This window comes from Hippocampus bargibanti, linkage group LG02, assembly GCF_051943395.1.
Source record: "Hippocampus bargibanti isolate YZ-2025 linkage group LG02, ASM5194339v1, whole genome shotgun sequence".
Lineage (NCBI taxonomy): Eukaryota > Metazoa > Chordata > Actinopteri > Syngnathiformes > Syngnathidae > Hippocampus > Hippocampus bargibanti.
The window spans coordinates 17,632,484-17,657,744 of record NC_142735.1 but is presented as its reverse complement, the minus strand read 5'-3'; the positions used below and the strand labels follow the sequence as shown (position 1 = coordinate 17,657,744).

Genomic DNA, 25,261 nt, shown 5'->3' with positions numbered 1-25,261 from the left:
TTAGCGTCTGGGTCGTCCCCTATCGTTTCACACCACTCAGCACTGAGTCACCAAATCCCAGATTACACTGCAATCCACATCCTATCTGGAATACAATTGAAGTTGTATCTTGGTGAATAATATCTAATAAAAGGAGCCCATGGCTACTGCTCCTCATTTTTTGGGTGCAGTTCTGCTCTATATTTGTAGATAAATATCACATAAAATCTTGCTGTTTGTGTTGTGATTATAGTCGTGTTTTATCGTGATTGATGAAGGAAGAAAATAATTGTTGTACTGTATGTACCAGTAGTTTTCTGAATCTTAATAATCAATCGGCCCCGTGCTCAAATCATTTTTTCCAGAACACTTAAAAGGCAATGTATCTTTATTTATAGAGCATATTTCATGAACAAGGTAATTACATTTATTTCAGGAAATTCACATTAACAAAACATTTGAAAGCATTTATAATCAAAATAATTTAAGACATTGAAAAGCATTGTAAAAAATTAAAAGTGGGTTCCCTAATATTATAAAAAAGAATGTACAGCACAGAAAATGAACAATATTTTGGAAAAATATATATATATCTATTTTTACAAGCCCGTAATCTTTTAGGGGTAGCTTTTCAGATTTCAAAGCAATTATACTTGGAAGGAGTGGGAAAAAATACCTGCAGCTGTAACAAAGTGTCACACATAATAAGAATTGAACATAAACGTGATAGTAATAATAAATAATGTAACAATAATAAAATAAAAGTGAATACATTAGTTTCCATTTTCTAATTACCATGTACGTTTTTAAAAACAAACTCATATCTGCTGACATTATCTTAGCACCTGCTATTCCACCAGCAGCTTCCTAGAGGTCGAAAAGTTATACAACTGAATAAGTTTGTGGTTGTACCATCCCACCCCAGAACAGAGAGAAATAGTCTTATATTATTCAAGTTGGTATATTTGGTTATTTGCCTAATCGTCAATTTATTTCCATTTCAATTGGTGTGAATGATAAATTCGTTCGTCTTAAAGTTTTGGTTCGAAATGCCCTTACAAAGATGGCGTCGCAGATTTGTTTACGCTTCCCGTTTCCGGGTTGCGTCACGATGACGAAAAGTCTTCGCCATACCGTCAGTTGGCGTATGATGACAATAAACAACCCCAGAAACCGAGAGAAAGACGCCAACCATCAGGACCTGTCGCGCCATTGCGACCCCGAACGCATCGAAAACATGACCCGACACTTCGACGGACCAGTGGCCTAACAATCGAGTCGTAGTCCTCGGGGAAGTCTTGTCGCACACAAAGGATATTTTTTTTCCTCCTCGAGTTTTTATGTCGAGCCTGGAAGACGTGGAGTTACAATTTGCCCCTTCCTTAGCACCCTGCAGCTAGAGGCGGCTCATTCTTGCTTCTGCTCCCTCTCACGTTCGCCTGTTATGCAGTTTCCAGAGGACTGCGGTCGTACTCGTTCTCCTGCGCCGCCTCTTCTCGCCCCCTCTCCCCCGCTCTCGCCGGGCCTATGTCTCGCTGGCTTTTCCCCTGGTCTGGCTCCATCAAGAAGCGGGCCTGTCGGTACCTCCTCCAGCACTATCTCGGCCACTTTTTGCAGGAGCGCCTAAGTTTGGAGCAACTGGGATTGGACCTGTACAATGGAAGCGGGGTCATCAAGGAGATCAACCTCGATGTGTGGGTGCGTTTTTCGCAGGGTGGCCAGCCACCACATTGTGTGTTTCGTGAGTGTGTGTGTTTTGTTTCTCCCACTCTGCCTTGACTATTTCGCAACGCCTCCGCCACCAGTTCAACAACAACTATATTCACAGTCATGCTCTCTTCGAGGAAAAACACCTGAGCACCGTTGCTCACTCTTATCTATCGTTCCGTCTACCATGTCTATTTAGATTGATTTCTACACAAGTGACAACGGAAACGTCATCGAAATCAGAAACCTACCTACCTACCCGAACTCACCCACCCGAATCCATCCGTCCATCGATCCATGCATCCATCCATCTATCCATCCATAATAATCAATATAGATTGCTATATATATTGGCAACCCAAAAGGTCTGTACAAGTGGGACTGGTGTATCTAGAAGCTCTTTGTTACAGCTGCATCTGTTGTGGTTTGGAGTAGCAGTCATATTAATTTTTTCCCAAAACAAACACAAATTCCTCACCACGCTATTCATAGCTGTAGTCACATAGTTTTTTATGTGAATGATAAGCCAGCATGCTTTTCCATTTGTGTGTGTGTTTCCCATTTCTCATCTCTTCAGGCAGTCAATGGACTTCTGGAGAACCTTGGTGCTCCCCTGGAGATAGTGGATGGCTTTGTGAGCAGCATCACTGTGACAATCCCTTGGCAAGCTCTGCTCACTGATCATTGCTCCTTGGAAGTGTCCGGTCTCCAGATAACATGCAGGCCCAAGTACCGTATCAGTGAGTTGGCTGTAGTGCAAAATGACCAATGCATGATTTTGCACAATTTAAAAAAGCAACTAGCTGTATGAGTGAACCGTGTGTGGTATGCTTTTGACAATGCAACCCTTCTTACCCTTTTGCTTTGACAGGACTGCAGGTGTATCACCTCTGTCTTTTTGCTTGTGGTGTATTATTGTATCTTCTATTTTGTTATATTATACTGTATTATATTATGTTTACTGGTTTACTGTGTAGCACTTCTGATTTTACAGTTGTACCTAATGTTGGATCATGGTGGCATTGTACACAGGTGGCACCTGGGACTCGCAAAGTTGGTCATCCAGCATGACCTCCAGCATGCAGTTGGCCCAGGAGTGCCTGAAGGACCCCCCGGAGACATCCGAGGAACCACCAGCTCCGCTCGAAGGACTGGAGATGTTTGCACAAACCATAGAGACGGGTGGGTTTCAACTCCCGCCCCTGTCCGAACACACACAACTGTTCATCTTTTTTGTTGGGGTGTTTTCGCAGTCCTTCGACGTATTAAAGTTACTCTCCTGGATACCATTGTGCGCATTGAGCACCAACCCCCGCACCTGGAAACAGGCATTGCCTTAGAGGTGCACATCAAACGGTAAACTGCTGTCATACATGTGTATTATTTGATGGATTTCCTTTTTCCTTCTTCATGTCAACTGTATGTAGTGCTTATTTTTAAATAGTGTTTAATTGACGTCTACAAGTTTACAAATGACAAATTGTTTCATTTTGATACAATTTGGGTGTTCATCATTCCCTTATTTTCACTGATTGACTGAAAGAGATAATGTGGTTCTATTGTTTTATTGTGAGATGCGCATATGAAGGGGCAGTTCAAGAAATGAGAATATTGTGGTAGAATATTAGAAGTTCAGTTCAAAAGTGTGTATTAACCGGATTCATACACGTAGTGCATTATGTTGCTGTTTCTGAATTTTGTTTAATTTTACAAACCTCCCCAAATTCACCATCTCATAAAAATTTAACATTGCCTGAAAATCGATCACCGTTGTTTCTAATGTCTAGATTAGAAAGAAATTTGCATTAAAAAAGTGTATTTATGTGCTTAAGAAATGTGAACCCTAAAAATAAAAATGTAAGCACCTGTTCAGATGACATTTCTGCTCATGGATTTTTTCTTTGTTTCTTTCTTAGTTGTTTTAGTTGCTGCGCCTATTTTGTATTTTTAGCTGAGCGAACAAAAGCGCATCCATGTTAAAACATTTGAAGTCAGACTTGGTTTGTAATGTCACTGCTGCCGCTGTCTGTTGTTTCTCAGTGAAGTGAAACATTAAACACAATCGGAATGTGGCACACAAATTCAAATGAGGAATCGTCAAAGAAACAAGGCTGCCGCACTGTCAACACGTTTGTTTTCTTTTTTATGCATTGCGTACATTTATGGCCGCCGCTTGTTGTTTGCTCGTTTGCTCCATGTGTGTGGTAAAACATTTAACAGTCCAACCTGAGAGAGTATTTGTGAAAGGGGTTTGTTCTGTACTAAGGTTGTGAGGCAAGACAGTGTTCAAAGGTGAAATGTTGCCACGGTATATTGCTTAACTATGGCTTTTGACTGATAAATAAATACACGATTACCCTCAATGATTCCACACTGTTAGTCTAACATTTTTGTGTTTGAACTTACAATGTCTTAATTGTGTCTCTTGAATAACTAAAATGCTATGCTAGTGAAAATATTTGAACAAGCCCTTCTTTGACTATTGATTTATTATTTTTTTTTTTGCAATTATGGCATTTAAAAAAAAACCTTCAGGTTCCATGTATGAATACAGAATCACTCCCTGGAGAGCTTGTCTTTATCTTTTCCAGGTTGGAGTACTTTGACGAGGCGGTGCGCGACCCATCCAACCAGACTGCCGTGCCTGTCGACATCCACCAGCCACCCGCCTTCCTGCACAAGATCCTCCAGCTGAGTGCCGTTCAGCTCCTCTTTGACAACATGGGCACGGAGCAGGTTACAGAAATTGTCCTTGCTCTGGACTTTGGTGGGAAGTGGTCTTGAGATTATTGGTTATCAATAGCACAGATTTGCAACAAATTAAACAAATTTGCTGGGCGGCATAAAAAAATGGGTGGCCGCCCGCCATGATGACTAGGTAAAGATTACTTCTTCTGGATGTTGGAGCGCAGATTAACCAATGAAAAAAGTTATAATTGAAATCCCAAAAAGTTTTCCCGAACACAACACTCAGATACAGTATGCGAGACAGTCAACTGACTGCAGATGGTGTGCAGCTAATCAGTTCACGATATAATTGTATAATAATAATAATAATAATAATAATAATAATACATTTCATTTATAAGCGCCTTTCAAAACTCTCAAGGACACAGTCACAGGATATTTTTTTCTATGTGTAAGCAGCGGCAGCCACATGCGCCAGCGTTCTCTCAACCCGGAAGTAACATACACATTGGTTGATGTCTCGCCGAGAAAAAAATCACATGCCTTGTGTAATTAGGATTTTACCACTGTGTTAGTGTAGTACGTTTTACAGACCAGCAATACATTCCATTGCCATTGAAATAGAACATAGACTTGGACTATGCATCCCTATCATTATATTTCCTTTAAAACTCCATAAAGTCCTGTGCAAGCCAATTATTGATATATTATTTATTTCACAATTGCTTAAAAAATGATCAGAAATTCTCGCAGATCCGTAGCATTGGAAACAGCCATTCACTGAATGCTGTGTTGCCCACGACCAGGAGGAGCCTGAGGAGAAACAGGCAGCCACTGCCAGCGAGACAGAGGAGGACGAAAGTGACAATGAAGATAAGGGGAAGTCCCTGAAGGTCCCCCTGTCACAGCCGCTGCTCATCGGTAGCTGCTCCGGTTTCATCGAGACCACAGTCAAGCTTAAGCAGAACGACATGCTGCCCGGACCAAAGGTGTGCATAACACACACATTACATTTCCTTTCCACCCCAGTTTAATCTACAAACAGGACAGCACACAATTCCCACTTCCTTGATAGTTTTGTAGATCAACCAATGGTGCAAACTCAGTTCTACTACAATTTGAATCATACACTGACACAAATACATCCGCCACTAATGTTATGCTACAGGCGACACAAAGACTGCTCACTTCAGGAAGTCTGAGGTTAGGTGTAGTTTATGAGCCCCTCAAATGAAGGTTTATTGCAAGGGACTGTTTTTATTTGTGTCATACATAAATCTCTATTCAATGACATTTTCAATGGCATGTTCCATACCTACATCATATAACTTACTCGGGTTTTGGACAGGTATGATACTGGTCTGGTGTCCATCCCAGTGTCTAATTTAGCTCACCATTGTATAAGGAGTTTGTGTTGAATGCTCAGTATGGACAATTAGAGGAAGCATTGATCTTAGGTCTTGTCTTACATTAGAGAAATCGCAAAGTGCACCACCAGTCAAAACTGAGCCACTTATAACTAGAGTATTCTAATGTTTGTCATTTTAAGATCAGTGAAGAAATGAACAGGGCCTAGTGTATAGTTGTATTCAGTCCTTTTCCTGAATCATTCATGCACAGGAGTCATAGTCCTGCCGCAAATTGAGTAAATTGGGTAATTTAGCTCAGTGGTTGGTAATCACTGCTTTAGGCTAAAACATGATGCCGTTTGCTTTCGCACATTAACTTGTGTCATGTTCGGTGACCAGTTTGAATTGGATGGGAAGGTGGGCTGTGTCCACATGCTGTTGTCCCCGGCTCAGATCACACATCTCACAGACCTGCTGGCAGCTCTTTGCATAGAAACAGGTATTCGGAGATGCTTTCTTTCATTCTTTTTTTTAACTATTCCTTGTCTGTTTTAAGTGACGCGTGATCAGCGACATGCAACACATGCAACAACCTACATATGCAGATCTCCAAATTGCACACATTTCATTGGTCTCACTTTCCCTCTAGAGTCTGAGACCAAACTAGGTGGCACGCGCAGCCGCCCCCTAGACTCGGATGACTTGCGTATGATCGAAGAAGACCTCAGTAAGCAGTTGGGCACCAGTATCAGAGGCAGGGACTGGGATGCCGAGTGTGACCTGGAACCTTACGTCTCTACTCTGGAAAATGGAGGTATGGAAAGCAAACACTCACATAATGTGTACTCACTGCTCAAATAATAGGCAGATGTGGCAGTAAGCCATGTGCAAATCATTGCTAAGTCGAACTGATCAGTTTCTTATTGTAAAATAGCTTTGCGCCTATGTCATGTCTTAAATTTTGTGTCTTTGCAGAAATGTTCTATTCCATGGGCCCTTCGGGAATGAGCAGCAGTGTGACATCAGTGCGCTCGGGTAGTGAGCTTTCAGACAGTGATATGGATTCTTCCACGCACAGTCTGGCCAGTCTCACTCAACCTGGATCACTGGCCACACAGGTACAGTTCAGGTTGGCGTTGGGCGCCAAAATGCAACACCAGAATGGTCTCATACACCGGATATCCAATCACTCGAAAAACACCAAAGTATTGGGCTCATTCTAGGATTTCACATCGTATTGTAACTGTTGAGAGAGACAAGACTTAAGCTCAACATTTAGATTCAGAAATTGGCAAAACTGTTCTGATATAAAAGCCAGTTGTTCTTCCTCATCCTAGGGGCTCATGAGCTGTTCCAGACGTTACCTCGTAGCAGGTTGTCTCTCCAGTCTACCACAGGGCAGTCATCGAATCAGAGGTAATACTAACTCTACCGACGACCAGATGTGGCCATTGTGCTCTCACTTTGTACTGAAGTAGGAGTACCGATACTTAAAAAAGTACTTGGGGGGGGGGGGGGGGGCAAAATTGCTGATTGGATGTGTTTTTGTCATCCATGGAGGAAAATAAAATACAACTAAGTACAGAGACTGTTATAACAAAGTGAGGATCAGAAGGTTCATATATCTAGTTTAAAATGTATATGGAAAAAAAATATAGTCAAACAGTGATATAGCACTTTTAATAAGTTACCAAGGTACTGTACTGCAACACGCAGTGTCTGAAACTCATGACAAAAAGTTAGCGGACACCCGGGCAGACAACTCTGAAAAGCAGCCTGCCCGGCCATAAACGTTCCTGACCCATTTTTCACAACTTGAAACACAATAAGACGGCTAATCGCAAAAAAAAAACATTGTTGCGAAGTATAAAGGACTTTTTTTTTAATTAAGGAAGTACCGACCACAAATGCTCCCTTGCTTAATTTATGGTAAATATCCCGTGCTGCAGATTTTGCTCCAGTTGTCGTTTGTTGTCATGTTGCACAATGCAATGTTTGTGTTGCATTGTCTGCTAAATGCCACATGGACTCCTCTTTCAAAACTCTCAAGTACTCTTTACAGTCACGGTATAGTCCGAAGCCCAAAACATGCTTCTGATTGGTTGCAAATTGCCAAACGAATGCTTTTTTTTTACTTGAAGAAGTTGTCGGCCACCCGGGCCGAGATGTTTTGAAATTTGTACACCCGATGTAAAAGTTGTACGCCCCCGGCCTCCGGGAAGATGTTATTTCAAACACTGAACATGTGTATTTTTTTCTCTTTTCAATTGGTGCAACATATTCCATATTTAACCACCATAACATCATGTCCCCACTGTCCAAACCCCTGTGTAGGACGCTCTCAGAGTGGCAACGGAGAACAACTGAAGCCCGATGCCTTGCTGCGTCTGACTCTCGGTGGCTTCACCCTAACCATGCTCCATGAGGACCCACCCTCCAAGCTAGAAGGCATCTCCTCATTGTCTCAGATGTCCCAGGTGTTCTTCCAAGAACTTGCCTCTTTTAAGGACAGCATGTTCGGTGAGAGAGACTTTCACCACCTGAGAGGCGGGTTTGCCAAGGCTTGCCCTCACTCGCATGTCAGGTAGGAAAACATGAATAATTCAGTTCCACTCGCGATCACACAGTTCACCCCTTTATGAACATTCTGTACATTTTTCTGTGGGATAATTATACTTTTACTATAGCACAATTTATGGCAATTGCCTTTTTTGAAAGCAGGTTTTTTTGCACTCATATAAATATGAATAGTACAGTGACTTTTCAAGGAGAATCGGAAAGGAGCCACCCTATGAATACCAACTATCTGTATTTCAGATTAATAATACATGTAAGAAAATGCTAATAAATATTCACTAAGTGATTTCCACCAAAAATAATTGTGTGTGTATTGTAATTTAACATGTGTTTAAAGCATTTGAGCGGGTTCAGGCTGTATAAATAAGCAGTCCCCAGACACCAGGCCGCAAGCCAATCCTACAAGTTGTGAGCAAATTTTCTCCACCAGACGTGACATCCGAAATGTGCTCGACTAGCGAGTGGGAGTCTTCATTTTCACCATGGTTTGAAAATAGAAATAAACAGAATCCATCAATATGTGGAAGAAGCATTACACAGAAAGTAATGGGGGCAGTTCAAGTTGCAGTTAAGTAATTGCAATGACAAAAAAAGATTGCCATAAAACAAACAACACGTACTGTAAATAAATGTCCGTTTTTTATGGTCTTTGTATGTTGTTGCTTTTCCCTTATGTATTTCTTTGCAATTTATCTCCTGTGATGAGCAATGTTGAAGCATCTCTGCGTTTGCCGTGGTATGAACTTTCCGTCTCCCCTCAGAGTGACGGGGGCAGCGGTGCAGGTTTCCTGTGAGATGCGCAGCGGGAGACGCCACAGTCGAGCGGTGACCTCTGATGTCTCCTTCAGCAGATTAGAAATGCTGGAGTGCCTCTGGGAAAACAGCAAACCTCAGTACAGTGAGGTAAAAGAATGTTCAATATATGTGTGCAACATTTACACAGATAGCAAGTTCCGTTTAGTGGAAAAAGGTGAGATGTTGCATTAATAAAGTAGTTATATTGTCAAAATTGAGTCCTAAATTTATAGCAAGAATTGGATTGGATTGGATTGGATTGGATTTGCCTTTATTAGTCTCGCAGTGGAGAAATTTACATTTCACAGCAGCAAAGTTATGAAAGAAATAAAGAAATAAAAAAGAAAGAAAGAAGAATAAAGCTGAAATCGACATTTTGGTACACCTCTTTTGTAGTTGCTCCAGTTCCAGAAAGCCAATACATTCACAGTAGGCGTTGCCGCCAGACCGTGTGCCCAGCTGCACTACAGCCTCACCGAGAAGCACCTGAGAAAGGTATTTAGACACCACATGATGACAATGATTTCCAACCATATTGTCATGATGTATCTTTGTTCAGATATCTATTGCAGCAACGCATTGTGACAGGCTGAACAATGAAATACTCCTCAGCCTGATAGCAGTAGTTACAATTAACCTGTGTACCTCCTACCTGTCATCATTCATACAGCAGAATAAAGGCCCATATTTGACACAGGCTAAATACATTTACAATATAGGAAATGTGACAAAATGATTTTCTTGGATATGATCGCAGGGTAAACAGCGAGTGGTTCGACGTGACAGCGTGGTGCGCGTGGAGTTGGAAGATCTCAGCAGCGAGTTGGACCTAGACATCCTCAGTCGGCTGAGGACACTGAACAACGCCTTCAGCTGTTGTCCCGCAGAGCCAGCCGTACCCGACAACCTCCAGGTGGGATCAGTCTCACGTTAATTACGCCTGTGTGCTCAAAATCGTTGTTTCACTTCATTTTGTTGCCTTCTTTCAGATGCAGAGCAGTGAGCTGTACTCCTCCTTATCCCTCCTCGCCCCGCACGCTGTCCTCCGACTTCGTATCCCCATTCCAGACCTGCGGCCCCCCTCTGAGCGTCAGCCCGTGAGCCAGAGGGCGGTGAGGGAGGAGACGCTGGTGTTGGAGCTAACCGACTTGGAGCTCAGGCATCAGGAAGCGCCGGACCTACATAGCACGCAGCCCAACCATGCTCAGCCCTTAGCTCCCAGTCTCACCCAGCTCCTGGAAGCTTCCTTTACTGACCTGCATGGTGAGTTGATTTATTCATCAGTCGTTTAACTTTCGTTGCACTCACTGGCCTTAACATGAGGTACAGTGCACCTGCCCATACGCCAGCATTTTGTTTCACCCCAGGCTCATACGAGGGCTGGGAGGGAGGCTCCTTCCCCTTTATCAGAGTGAAGAAGAGCCATGACTCTCTGCCCAAGTGAGTGGTCATCATCATTGTTTTCCAGAGTGAATAATGCTTTACACTGGGGCTTGCATATTCTATTTTCTATGTCAAAAACAAACTAGTTATGACAAACGTGCCAGTCATTATGCTGTTTGTGTGCAGCATCGATGAAAAGGTTTCTTCACCCGTCATCTGTACTTCTTTGAAGGTGTCGGACGTTTCGCTTCTTATCCAAGAAGCTTCGTCAGCAAACTAAAGTCATACTGGTAGTTTTGGCCCTATATATACAGTATATCCCTACTGTCCAGACGTGGCGGTGCTGGACTCTGCTATCCTTCAATCAGAATCCGAATCATCTTTATTGCCAAGTATGTAGAACATACAAGGAATTTGTTTCCGGTCGAACACGCTGCACTAGTATCATCATCAAAAAATTGCAAAGAGGCACTATACAGTTCCATTTGGGCTACTGTTCAAAGAGTTAATGGCTTGGGGGAAGAAGCTGTTTAAATGTCTGCTGCATTTGGTGCGCATGGATCAGTAGCGCCTGCCTGAGGGGAGTAGCTGGAAAAGGTGGTGGGCAGGGTGCAGAGGGTCCAGTAGATTTGGATTCTTCCAGTGTGCAAGTCCTCAAGAGTGGGTAGGGCGGTGCCAATGATTTTTTTTCCGCCGTCCTAACTGTCCGTTGAAGTTGGATTTTGTCCATTTTTGTGGCGGCCCCGAACCAACTCGGTAGACACCAACATTAAATTTACTCACGAGGACATTAAAGCGCTAAAAACAGAAGTCTTTAGGAAGGCGACTCGCACTGACCAATACTTGCTTTTCGATTCCAACCACCCTCTACAACACAAACTAGGAGTTATCAGAACCCTCCAGCATAGGGCTACACTAATACTAACAAGCGTCAAAGGTAGAGAAAAGGAGTCAAAACATATCAGGAGAGCACTCACAAACTGTGGTTACCCTCAGTGGTCTTTTAACAAATGTCAAAAGGAAAGAATAGGTAATGAAACCAACAATTCTGAAGATACTAAAAGGAGAGGAGTAGCAATACTTTGCATTGCAGAAGTTTCTGAAAAACTACAGAGTCCTTTGGCAACACAAAATTCCTACTTATTTCAAACCGATAAACACTGAGTTTAAATTAGTGCATCCAAAAGATAGGCTGCCAAATGAAAAACAAAGTAATGTAGTTTATTCAATGCATTGTAAGAATGAAAATTGTAAAGAGCAGTACATTGGGGAGACGAAACAAATTCTCAAAAAAAGACGTTATCAAGATCGCAGGGATAATACTAGTGGGCCCCAATCGGCAATACATTTGCACCTAAAAGCTAGCAACCACTCATTTGACGACAATGAAGTTAAAATCTTAGCGAAAGAAAATAGATGGTTTGAAAGGGGAGTAAAATAAACTATTTTCATAAAATGGCAAAATCCTTCCCTTAACTGTAATGTTGGGGTGAGGTTCAATATGGATCGTTCGTACAATAGACTGCTTAGGCAACATAGGATTAGTCATGCTGATGAGGTGATACCAGAGCAAATTGGGCAATCAGGCCAGTCGTCAGTCAAGACAATAGAAGCAATCATTGGAGCTGCAGAAATTAGTCCTCTGCTCCCCCCAACCTGAGAGCAGGGACCAATCATAGCAGAGTCCGGCACCGCCACGTCTGGACAGTAGGGATATATATTTAGGGCCGAAACTACCAGTGAGACTTTAGTTTGCTGACGAAGCTTCTCTGGACAAGAAGCGAAACGTCCGACACCTTCAAAGAAGTACAGATGACGGCTGAAGAAACCTTTTCATCGATGGACCATTCCTGTACGACTGAGAGCTTACACAAACGTATGTGCAGCATCCACTGTGCGTGTTAGGGAGAACGGAGATAGGTTTCATTCTTTGGCCAAGTTGTGCAAACATCACCTGGCTGTTACAGCGGCAACCACCCCAAGCAAGAGGATATTTTTCATAGATATGTAAATTGGGTGTATATTAATTATTGAAAAGCAAACATGGACTCTACCTTCAACTAGTTTGTCTCCGTAGCCGCCCAACTACTTAGTCACACAGAAAAACAAATTTCAGTGTTTTTTCAAGTCATTCTTGTTGATCAAATCATGTTATTGATTCTCCACTTGAAATGTTCATCTGCCAGGCTATCAGTACGAGTACGAGGAGGTGAGACGCAAGGACCAGCGGAGGGTCTGGGCAATTTGAACGCCCGAGATCTGGGGGCTGCCTTCTTTGAAAGCCACTGTGAACTCAATGACAAAACCAGCTCCCCGTTCTCCTCCAATCGCACCATGTTTGAGACCGAGGAGGTGCGTCACCCCCCCAGTGAACGTAACCTGTCAAACATTCCCATCTGACACAATCCCTCCTTTACTGCCGATTCTATAGATGGTGATCCCCGCTGATCCTGAGGAGATGAGACAATTTCAGGCCCAGTGTGTGGCTCAGTCTCAGTGTGCAGTGGATATTTGTTTTCCGCTAGCTTACATCCTTCTACCGAGCAAGCAAGCTTTCCAAAGCATCTACAACAGGTAGTGCTGTTGTCTCCATCATCTGCTAAAATAAAACTTGATTATCTGAAACATTTTAGGTCTAATACATATGCAAAGAATTTTTTTACATCACTTGCTGTTTCATAATAATCATACACATGGGAAATTGTGGCTATAATAAACACAATGCGGTGATACATTTTCTCATTCATAACAGCCCCCCCGAGGAAACTTGCAAGTGCACTGTAGAAACAGAAGTTCGTTTCTGCGCTAAAACTTTGCCTTCCAAGTTATTGATTTTTATTTTCATGTTATTCTTGCTACAATCATTAGTAAAACTGTACCCCTTTGTGCAGGATCAACAATGACCTGTTGATGTGGGAGCCGCCTCCCCCTTGTCCCTCCTCAGCCCAAAGCCCCACTCACACTTACCAACACCACGACGAGTTCCAACTCTGCAAGTCGGCTTTTCAACTCGGTGAGATGTGTTTGGTATAAGGAGTTGAACTTCATTTGAACGTATCCGGTTTGAAATGTTTTCACTCCCATAACGTCCACATTTCAAAGCCCCGACCGACTGGTGGCATTTACTAACTGAATGTTTTCAAATATGAAGTAGTAACGCTACTGTTGTTTCTTTCACACCTTATTTTTTTCTTTATTGTTTACCCATAACGTATTCTTAACTGACATGTTTATACTGTTATTACATGTTCATGTTTTTACATGTATAAAGTTTCAGACTGTATTATACATTGTAGTTGACAGCAATTTTATTGGGAATGGTAACATCAAATTACCGTTATGACATACAGATTCATTGTTTCCCTTGAGGTATGTTGTCATGAGGTTCGACTGTAATGTATTTGAGAATCTATCACAGTAAAACATGCGTTGCTTCTGGTACATATCTGTCAATTCACCTGTTTTCTAATCCCGGTTAAAGACTCTGACTCGGAGGAGGATGATCCTCAGTTCTACTTGGCCAATGAACCATCGGGAAGGACAAAGTCGGCCCTACAGCCCAACCACAACCTCAGCCTCAGCCTCCTCTCCCTCACAGTCATAATTGATAAAGGCCGCCTCCAAGCCAGGACAGACAAGAAAGTAAGCAGGGTAGCAGAAATATTTAATCACAGGAAACAAAGTACTTCACACTGCTAAATTGCTGAAATCAACATAGGATGACCGGAGTCATGGAGAAATTGTGCTTGACTTGCAAGGAGGGAAGATGTTCAGTGTAGCACAGCACCAGAATGATCCAAATCTCAGTTTCTTGTGTCTGGAGAGTCAGCGAGTGGAGCTCTATCATAAAGGTATGTGCTCGGGAAGAATTATTTTTCTCCAAAAGATTCCTTGATTATTTTAACGCAAATCCAAAATAATGACCACGTGTATGACTTAATGCTCCAGGCATTGTGAAGTAAAAAGATCACAGCAACATACCCACAATCCAAATGAAGTCTTATTCAAATGACATGAAGACAAATTCCACTTGACTCTACCTGATGTTTTTTTTGCAGCTGTAGTCAAAGACATAGGTATTCCGCCAAGGATAGAAATTCCCAACTTTGCTTCACCCAAGTACTTGGACCCAACCATTTACCTCACTGAAGTAGGAGTCAGCAGTGTAAGTGGCAGGGAGGCAGAACTCCAGATGTTGTCCACAGCCATTAAAATCACTCTGGACCCACAGAGAAACGTCAAGGTGCGTCCTCTTGGTACTCAATAAGTATCATCACCCATTTATCGGGTGCTGCAATCAAATGAGCGTCACTTTGTCTCCTTCTAGGAATTCCTTGTCGCCCTTCGACTTCAAGGCGCCACCATGCGACATTACGTGACGCAGACCAGTCATAGCTGGCATGAGCAGGTAACCCTTGTTAAAGTAGATCATTAAAACCATGGTTATGTATGAAGTCAATTCGGGCTATAACCACTTCACCTGTCGCGATCCACACATTTTAATAACATAAAATTTTGCGAAAACTTCAGAATAGAGCTGGAAGTACTATTTTAACGCTTTCAGGGACAACAGTTACTACAGTGGACAGCTTATCAGGATATCAGGTTAAAAAGGCTGTGCAGTAATAGTGTTTAATATTTTTTTTTCTTCCAGTTGGTTGATTTTCTGGATGTCATCGACGACCCGATTCTCGGATACATCCCACCCGCTGTTATCACTGTCCTCCATACACACCTGGCTACATGTGCAGTTGACTATAGGTAAACACTGAAACTTCTTTTATTGGGCAAAAATCCTGATGCGGATTTGAAATGTATCCCCATTTTAAACCAATCGCAATCACCCTTTCACATCCTTTAACACGGCTGCCTTGTCCCTCTATGTCTGCCAGGCCGCTGTATATGCCGCTGCGAATGTTGCTCACAGCGGAGTCCTTCTCTTTGTCCAGTAATATCATCGTAGACACAGCCACCTTCCACCTCAGGTAAACAATAGCCTCTGTTGGTTGAATTTCACATCACAGTCAAAAAAGGTGTGTGAAGTTTTCATTTCTTATCTATCTCATTTAGATTCATCCTGGATGACTCTGCCCTCTACCTCTCTGACAAACTTGATAGCAAAGTTGTGGATCTGAGGAAAGGTATGTTGCAGAATCTACACACAGAGTGCAGCTTCAAGGTATCCGCAGAGCTTGTTGCTTCTTTTTTTTAAATCATTTTGTCATTTTACATCCTCATTCCAAGATGGGATTTTAAAAAAATAACTTCAACACACAAGCCTTCATACTGACAATGTTGAAAAATGTTTTTTTGCAAATGTGTTAAAAAAAATCACATGTAATTTGCAACAAAAATCTTGATGGGTTTTTGGCAGTTTTCTATTTAAAAAAAACTTTCTCAACAAAAATATAACCTTTTTATCTGTTCCTGACAGGAGTTGTGCAAATAATTTTAAGGAAAAAATAATGTCATCCTTTTTGGGAAAGACTCACAATATGAAAAAAAAGGAAGAACGGTGACATTCTGGATGCGCTGTATACACAACGGCCACAGCGTGGTGTATAATTTAATCGTGCAATGGAATCAAATACACGACATGAACTAAATATTCTGCACTTACAGACACTTGACATTGAAGCAACATTTTTTTTCCTGTGTCACACAGACTATATTTGTGTTCTGGACATTGACCTCCTGGAGCTGGCTATCACCACGTGGAAAGGCAGCAACACAGGCAAACTGGTAAGCAAATGAAGGCATATTTTGTTTACCGTCCTGCTCCCTCAAATTTTTGCACAAAAGTTTCCAGTGAATCATGCATTATTTAGAAAACTGCAAATGGAGACCAAGATAAATCATGATAAAGCAATGATACAGACTGCTTCATCTTTGGATAAATAGCAGACAATTAACATCAACTCTTTTCCAGGCCCAGCCTCTGTTTGAGCTCCGCTGCTCCAACAACGTCGTTCATGTCCACGCTTGTGCCGATTCGTGCGCTGCCCTGGTTAACATACTGCAGTACCTCGTCTCACAGGGCGACCTTCATCCTCCGCCTCGACACACCTCGCCTACAGAAATAGCCGGCCAGAAGCTACCAGTAAGGTTTGGTTACTTAGCTGACAACAAAAGATGTGAAGTCAACCCTTTGTGATGTTATTTTTTTCCTAGCTCTCTGAGAGTCCCGCGTCTGTGCTACCCTGCCCTGCTGCTGAAACCGCTGAGATCAACCAGTGTGATCTCACTGATGCCTTAATAGACACTGACAAGAGCCACCAGGAAGAGAGGATAAATCCAGGTTCTGCAGAGACGTTTTGTGAAATCACTATTTGGCATACAGATACTGATGGACCCCTGGCATTGTGTGTATTTATTTTGCCGCAGGCTCCCCATCCATACCAAGAGGCTCTCCGGTGTCAGTCTACCTTTTCCCCGGTGAGGGTTCCCGTCACGACCTTTCTGTGCTGGAGGAGGAAGAGCACTCCGAGGTCGACGACGAGAGCCATGTCGCGACGGCAACCGAAGCGCAGGCTGACATGATGATAGAAGAAGAAAGTTCAGAGGGCTCCACCGACAACGATGACTTCTGCATTCTGGAAGCTCCTGGCATGGGCATTGCTGTGAGTCTCTGAGGAATTATGTGTCTGCATTCTGAATATGAACTCATTTTACAACTGTACTTCTATCCCTTGCCACATTTCCACCAACCAATACAGTTCATAGTTATGCTTCATTTTGATGAATGCTTCCTCAAAAGTTACCAAATTCCGCCCTTTTGGCGAACTTCAAAAACCTAAATTAAGGCAAGATTGTTTGCATTGCACCGTCCATACAAATGGCAAATCCGTTGTGGTTTATAGAGGCAAGACAACAAAGTCATTGGTGTCACCCCTTGCAGCCCAGGGACGGAGAGCCTGTGGTCACTGTGTTAGTCGAGGGTCCCATCCGCATTAAGGACACCCACTTCTCCCGACCGCGAGGGAGTTCCGACCTTCTCTGCGCTCCGAGCCGCTTCCCTGTGCCTCAAAGCCGAGTGGTGCTGCGGGACATCTCCGTGGTGTGGCATCTCTACGGCGGCAAGGACTTTGATGTTAAGAGCTCATCTATCCACGGCCAGCATGGAAACAGGTAAGATCAGTAGGTAGATCATGTTGTGGAAATGTATGTTTGTCTGAAATAGAAATAATGTATCAAAAGAAAGAAAGACTTTGGATTATATTATAAAAATACTATGTAGCTCTAGATGTATATAAAATACATTTAGATAAAATTTAAATGACAACATGAACACACAAACACACACTTGGATCTTTCTATTTATCATTTGATTCATTTCATTACCTTCTCCCACCAGAGCTCGTTCCGTCCCGTCTGGTGCCCGAAGCTCGCCATCTCGCTCTTCCGCCGGTTCCTCTCGTCCTCAGAACTCTTGGAGATGGGCTGGAGGCAGTGGCCGTCAACACGGCCTCCTCATGGAGATACAACTTACCAAGGTGTGTATGGCTCGTCTAAATGTTTTTGGACCAGTATATTCATTTGTTAGTGATACATTTAAATATCAGTAAGGAAGATGATAAAGAATGCATGTTTATTATGGCAGAAATTGCAAGTTTATCATGTACATTGATACCTCAGCTTACGAACTTAATTGATTCCCAGAAAGTGTGTGTAAGGCGAAAAGTTCATCTGCCGAACATTTATTTCCCATAAGAAACCATTAAAATAAGAGAATAATCCGTTCCCAGGTCCCACATTTAGCTTGTTGTCGATGTGCACATTCCACCATGATGTCCTTGATCCACTGGTGAAAAGATGCTTTGATCCTCTCCTCTTTCATCTGGAACTGCTTCATGTAACAAAGAGGGTACAGAAAGTGCTTAAGAAGGAATGACTATGTGTCTTCGTGTTGTCATATTATTTATTTAGTTTTTTTTTGTTCTTTTGACTTCAAGACGGCGCCTCGAGAGTGGCTGCCTTTCCAGCAGCTCATGTATTTTGTTTTTCTACTTTCATAACTTTGCTGCTGTGAAATGTAAATTTCTCCACTGCGAGACTAATAAAGGCAAATCCAATCCAATAAATCATAATTTTCTACTGAATAAACCTTAAAACTACAGACAATATACCTAATTTTATGTCTAATAAATGTGCTATTGTATTTAAATAAACTGTACTGTATAAAAAAGTTGTTTTATTTACCTTTCTGATGGTCATTGATGTAGTTGCCTCTTGATGATATCCGAGTGAAGTTTCCGTGCTTTCTCGGCGATAATACCCTCACTCACTGTCCCCCGCTAGCTGCTTTTTGTAAATTGAAATCAACAGAAGTTTTTCAACCTCTTCTATTGCCTGAGGCCATAGCTCAGACAACACAGAAACACCCTTAGCCACACGTAGCAATGGTCGACTTAGCATACTGGTACTGGGACACTAAGTCAAACAAACGCGCACCTTCAATGATCTCCTTCTTCTGCTCGGCCGTCATTTTCTTTGTCTTCTTAGGCTTAACTCTAGCCTGTGGTGGGGTCTTTTTCGGTCCTATAATAGCAAACGTACTCTGAAAACAAACCACATCTGCACTCAAACTGGGTGTGTGTGGAAAACTAGTCCGCCGGCCACCGTAGCGCTGTTTGACCGTGTGGTTTGGTTCGTCCGCCGAAAACTAGTACGTACGCCAAAATTATATTCTTGCGAATTTAATGTGCGTAAGGTGAAAGGTTCGTTAGCTATAGCGTTCGTAAGCCGAGGTATCACTCTACTTGCGTACAGTGTAATGTCAGAATCCATCACCAGGAAACAAACAAAAGAATATCCAATGTAGACATCTCATCGGAATGAGCCACTTGTACATGCAATATGAAATCCAGACAGTGACCTGACATTCATCATCGGTATGGTTTCCGGTCTTAAGGTGTCTTTCCAGCACGAGTCCTATCCGGTGGCGGTGGCAGGACAGGATGGTGAAGCATCAGCGTTCCTCGGGGTTGGTCCGGTTGGAGAGCAGCCCATTTCCAGGCAGGTTTTCATCGTCCAGGAGCTGGAGGTCCGTGATCGCCTGGCCTCCTCGCAAATCAACAAGTTCCTGTACCTCTACACAAGCGAGAGCATGCCCCGAAGAGCCCATTCCAACATGGTGAGCATCATTGCCTCTCAAAAGTCTTCATCTCCGATATGACATCTAAATATATATTTTTTTTCTGCTTTGGATTAGTTGACAATAAAGGCTCTGCAAGTATGTCCTGAGTCTGGTCTTGGTGGTCCAGAGTGTTGCCTTCGAGTCAGCTTGCTGCCACTTAGACTTAACATTGATCAGGTACTGCTTCAGGCAAACTAGTTTCTGTACAATCTCTTGTATCCACATATAACTCTGGGAGGAAAATGGCAATTTGACAAGGGTTTGACAATGTTGCAAGGGTTGTTATCTGACTTCTGTTTTTCATTAGGATTTGATTGTTGTATGTTGATCGTTACAAATACCAAAGCAACCGGCTGTACGGACCACTGAATATAATAGTTTGTAATAAAATCTTACCAACGCATTAGTTTTGATTGTCTTGGTAAATACTATTGCGTGTATTCATTGTTTTGTTGAGAAAAGTGTTTGCAGTCTATAGTATCTTATTGTGGGTTGTTCATATTTTCACTGTGGTCTACCTTTAATTTTTCCATTTTTTTTCTTTGTAATGTCCAGGATGCATTGTTCTTCTTGAAGGACTTTTTCATCAATCTAGCCTGTTCTGTGAACCCATACCTGCCTGTGGATCCTGCTTCTGAAGGTACACTCCATCTGTCGAGGTCCACAACTGTTTGGCACAGTCTGGGCTCTAAGAAGGTGTTTTATGAATTGGATTGGATTGGATTTGCCTTTATTAGTCTCGCAGTGGAGATTGCATTATTTGTCCCTGTAGTGAAAGTGGAGGCCTCCCAGAAGGTGTCAGACGAAGCAGAGGCAGGAGGTGGTCTCGGACTGGATCTCACATCTTCTGTAGAAACTACCCACAGCGAGCAGAGCTCTTCCTCAGCCGGCTCTACCTCTTCCTCCGACCAGCCAATCTACTTCCGGTATTAACAAGCGTTTCTTAGACTCAAACATAAATTTAACCTCAATATCATTGTAATCTTACTTGTCGCTTATGTGTCAATCAGGGAGTTTCGTTTCACCTCTGAAGTGCCTATCTGGCTGGACTACCACGGCAAGCATGTGGTCATCGAACAGGTTTTTTACACACCGTTTCAACTTTTTAAAATGACCATCCCTAATATTGAAATAATTGTCGGTGTAATCATTTCCTGCTTTCACAGGGAACCTTTGCAGGAATTCTGATCGGTCTGGCTCAGTTGAATTGTTCTGAGTTGAAGCTGAAGCGGCTCTGCTGTCGACACGGGTACATTTTAATTGTTCATTTTAAACAATTATAGGATGGTCATTTTGTTCAGAAATATATGTATGCTGTTTTTTTCCTGAGAGTAAAATAAGCATTCATTCTTTTGGAGGGGGTAGGGAGTCTGGTTTGGTCATTTTATTTCAAGAAAAAATCGATTGTGATTACAATGTTAATATTCCCATACGTCTTCCATAACTCCATACGCCTGCACCCATTCACACAGCCTGCTGGGTGTTGATAAGGTAATCCAGTATGCCGTCACTGAATGGCTGACCGACATCAGGAAGAATCAGCTGCCGGGCATCCTGGGAGGCGTCGGCCCCATGCACTCTGTTGTCCAGCTGTGTGAGTGCACATTTCAAATGATTTATATGGCATCCGACGATTTATTTATTGCTGATGTTTTGGTTTTCTTCAGTCCACGGGGTGAGAGATCTCTTCTGGCTCCCCATCGAACAGTACAGAAAAGACGGGCGGATTATCAGAGGTTTGCAGAGAGGGGCTGCCTCCTTTGGCACATCCACGGCGTCTGCGGCACTCGAGCTCAGCAACAGGCTGGTGCAGGCCATTCAGGTATCTGAGCAACACACACATCTGGGTACACCGGGGCTGGTTGCCAGCCAATCACAGGGCAGATATAGGCTGAGGCTTCCAACACGAGACCTCTTGACTGCATGGCAGATGCGCTCACCACTACAACACATGGCGTCTATATTTCATTTATCACAGTGCAAATTACTCCAACTGTCCATTTATGTATACTAATATAACCGCGGCCATTCGGGAACCACACTATCACATGTGTTTCCGCTCGGCCTCTGGGATCAATAAAGTTAAAGGACAACCGACGTCTCCGGAGAAATTGTGTCCATAATTTGTAAAATGGCTTCAAATGACTTCTACTGAGCCTATTTTACAAAGATTCCACCGCATATAGCTATATTTTACGTTTTAAGACTTGCGCTGAATATTCCGGAAGTCTTGTTTTTGAGTTGATAACGAGTCCTCACGTGACGTCACTGAAGGAACGCCCCTGACCGGAAAAAGGACACATTGTAGCAGTCCTTCCATCACGTCAATGCATTTTGCTGTACTTTGTTTGGTCTGAAAACTTTGTGTAGCCCCAAATAGAGGCAGAAAATGGCGACAAAGCTCCGTGTAAGGAATTAATCATCCCGTTTCCACACGCTGATTACTTCCTGACACGGAGCTTTGTCACCCTCTTCTGCCTCTTTTTGGTGCTACATTTCCCGGCCCAAATACCTCAAAATGGCACGGAATAAATTATTAAATCGATTGCAAACATGTATGCTTTCCTCTTCAGAACTATTTGAATCATATTCATAACTGGATGAGTAACAAGAAAGCATATTCTCCGAATCTGAAGCCATTGTTTTGATTCTCCAACAAGGCAAGACGTCCACCACGAACAAGGGGGCGGGACCTTCTGAAACTGACCACTTCCGGGTTCATTTTTTTTTGCAGATTTTGGACACTTCAAGTCATTTATATTGGTGTTTTGCATTTGACTAATAATATCATACTGCGTGTTTTGGGTATTTTAGATGCTATAAAACGTTTTTCTGATGTCAGTTAGGAAACAAAAAAGTGATGTCGGTTGTCCTTTAAGTCAGCTGCGGTGTGCTCCAATTTCACAGGCCACCGCTGAGACGGTTTACGACATCCTGTCTCCGACGCCTCCCTTGAACCGCTACGCCATCACTGAGGGTCGGGCCTCTTCCAGTCGGCCCCGCCGCGCCGCCCAGCCCGCCGACCTCCGAGAGGGCGTCGCTAAGGCATACGACACAGTCAGAGAGGTGAGGAGGGTGTTGTAGCGCAGGTCAGTCATCATATCACATGTACGACCAGCTGGGAAAAAACGGAGCGTTCTCTGATGGCACAACTAGTAAACATATTTAATAATAATACATTTTATTTATAAGCGCCTTTCCAAACATTCAAGGGCACTTTACAGTCATTTGAATTAGGCTGAGTGATTTTAAACAAGTTTAATTTTGGCTTACTTCTCAACCACCATATTTGGGTCAAGTGTTGGGTGAAAATATATATGTAGATATATACGTATAATGATTGTTTAGTGATTCCAAGGATATCCCCTTTAGCTCCACCATCTCATTTCTGAGGAGGTCCTTTCAACACATAACAATGATACACATAATGCTTAACAAGCATTAAACAAATAAACCTAGCCTCCCACTAGCCACAATATTTTATTTCACAACCTACAATTATAATCACAGCGCATATTTAACTCATTCACTACCATTCCCAAATTTATTCAGGAATTGAAAATATGACATGGAGCGCCATTTCCGAATTTGTTCGTGTTTTGGTTTTTCTTGTGGGGGGTGTCGATAAAGCGTTGGTCAGATCCTCTGGCAATGTTTTTCCCTCCCGCGAGGGGTCAGCATTTGTCCTTTGTACAGGCACCCCCACTTTCACATCATATTACTCCAGACCAATATAACTTAGGAATTAACTCTTTTTTTGCTAAACTCAGAGAGTCTAACATTTCTTATGCTACATTGAATGTTTAAACTCAATATTCTGTGGGTCCTGGAATTTGAGTGAAAATGACAAAAACCCTGGCACTGCAGGGGAAACATTTTTGCACGTCTGGCAGTGAATGAGTTATTATAGTATCCACAACTTCAGGTGCACCTTTGTGAATAATGTTGAAGTCTGTCAGGGAGACAAATTGCATTCAGTAATTTATATTCTTATGTGGAAGTTTATTTGAAAGCAGATGTGGTGGAAATTCAAACCATCTGTTTGCTAATTGGCACTCTTATGAACTTCTCGTTCAATTATTGACATCATCCTCTCAATTCATCCTCTTCATCAACAGGTCACACGAGATTCAGTTATTTTTTGAAGGGAATCAGAAAAGAAAAAAAAACGTTTGTTTCAGTTCAATCATTCACTTTTTCTAACACCCGGAAGTGTCATTATGCCTCTTCGTTACAAATCATTTTTAAAATACTCCATTAGCAATGTTGTTCTGAAGCAGGAACCTGCTTTTTTCTCCCCCTCTAGGGAGTGATTGACACAGCTCAAACCCTTTGCGATGTAGCGTCTCGCGGGCACGAACAGAAAGGTCTTCCTGGTGCAGTAGGCGGCGTCCTGCGCCAGATCCCGCCCACTGTGGTACGCCCGCTCATTGTGGCCTCAGAAGCCACCTCCAATCTGCTCGGAGGCATGCGCAACCAAATCAAACCGGATGCAAGGAAGGAGGACTTCTTAAAGTGGCGCACAGAGGACTGCCAAGAGTGATGGCTTTTGTGTGTATGTGTGAGATGAGGGTGTGAGAGCAGTGTTCAAATGTTTTTTTTGCATTCATGACAGTGGACTAACATGTGTTAGTGTATATCAAGTGCAAAAGTGCAAAGTGGGTTGTATCCTTGGTTTAAGACGTATGCAGCAGGAACTCTGTGAGTTTCACCTCCCCTCAGTATTACGCTCATGTCACATTCTCCTCACTGTTTGTATTGTGTGAAAACATATCACCATCTTGGTCCTCTCCTTTGGAATTATAATTCAATGGCATTTCAGGCAGTCACCCAGTTTCCAAGTACACAGGTGAGAGAAATGGCAGACAAAACTGAAGAGAACCCGTGACGCTATGTCACCTCAACATATTCCTTTTTATTTAACTATTTTTTTCTGTTTGCTTTTTTTCTTTGCTTTAATATTGTGCCATAAAGTGAGCAGTATACCTCCCCCCTTTTTCATATGATACATCCTTGTGTTGCCTTGCTCAATTCTGTACACTTGCAAATTGAAAAGTTCATCTTTAATCTTCCTGACTGAATAGAAACACTTTACTAGTTGTAAACTCCACCGAAATCGTGCCGTGCTACCATTTGACTTGGTCAGTTGTGTCATGATATCATTCTTTGTTTCTTCCACTTTCATCACACTTTCGTTTTTCCTGGAGATTTGGAGACAACAACAGTTTTTTGGGATTTTAATCTAATCTTTCCCTGTTTTGGGAGTTGTTCCTACATCTTTTATTCATTTAATTGTGTGTTGTAGTCATTAATTTTTAAACTAAGCAATGAGGGGATGTGAATGTAGTAACCACTGAGGATATGGTGTTTGTGGTTCCCAAAATGTTTTACATTTTTATCTTTTTGTTATGAGGTACGCATGAGTGTGCGTGCGGCAGAAAAGCGTGACAGAGCGTGTGCTTGTGTGCGTGCCGGGTGCATGTTTATTAGGGTGGTTGGTTTGTAATGAGCGTATGCTTGCAAGTGCTATTTGCTATACATAAACAGTATGAATGACATGTAAAGTACAAAAATCTGAGTATATAAAAAAATAAAAACAACTTGTTTAAAATATATACATACTGTATATTAAAATGTGTCAAATCAG

The 25,261-nt window shown here is 42.4% G+C and overlaps 1 protein-coding gene across 2 annotated transcripts; it reads left to right on the top strand.

The window, feature by feature from the left end:
- The first annotated feature begins 545 nt into the window (after nt 1-545).
- On the top strand, nt 546-25,261 carry atg2a (autophagy related 2A). 2 transcript variants are annotated; one of them, XM_088989724.1, is made up of 42 exons: nt 546-1,677; nt 2,264-2,426; nt 2,719-2,868; nt 2,940-3,042; nt 4,278-4,422; nt 5,181-5,363; nt 6,123-6,222; nt 6,373-6,537; nt 6,699-6,841; nt 7,061-7,139; nt 8,058-8,307; nt 9,062-9,203; nt 9,492-9,590; nt 9,853-10,008; nt 10,085-10,358; nt 10,463-10,535; nt 12,665-12,830; nt 12,910-13,052; nt 13,370-13,491; nt 13,960-14,120; nt 14,197-14,329; nt 14,537-14,721; nt 14,806-14,886; nt 15,133-15,239; nt 15,371-15,463; nt 15,549-15,619; nt 16,144-16,220; nt 16,408-16,578; nt 16,650-16,776; nt 16,863-17,098; nt 17,377-17,606; nt 17,833-17,971; nt 19,390-19,611; nt 19,690-19,791; nt 20,170-20,254; nt 20,387-20,540; nt 20,625-20,694; nt 20,781-20,863; nt 21,087-21,208; nt 21,282-21,436; nt 22,522-22,680; nt 23,921-25,261. In XM_088989724.1, the coding sequence occupies exons 1-42, from the start codon at nt 1,507-1,509 to the stop codon at nt 24,155-24,157; spliced, it is 6,027 nt and encodes a 2,008-aa protein (XP_088845850.1). In that variant the 5' UTR covers nt 546-1,506; the 3' UTR covers nt 24,158-25,261. The 2 variants fall into 2 exon arrangements, with proteins under 2 accessions (XP_088845850.1, XP_088845851.1); XM_088989725.1 differs by lacking the exon at nt 546-1,677 and having other exon boundaries at nt 2,277-2,415.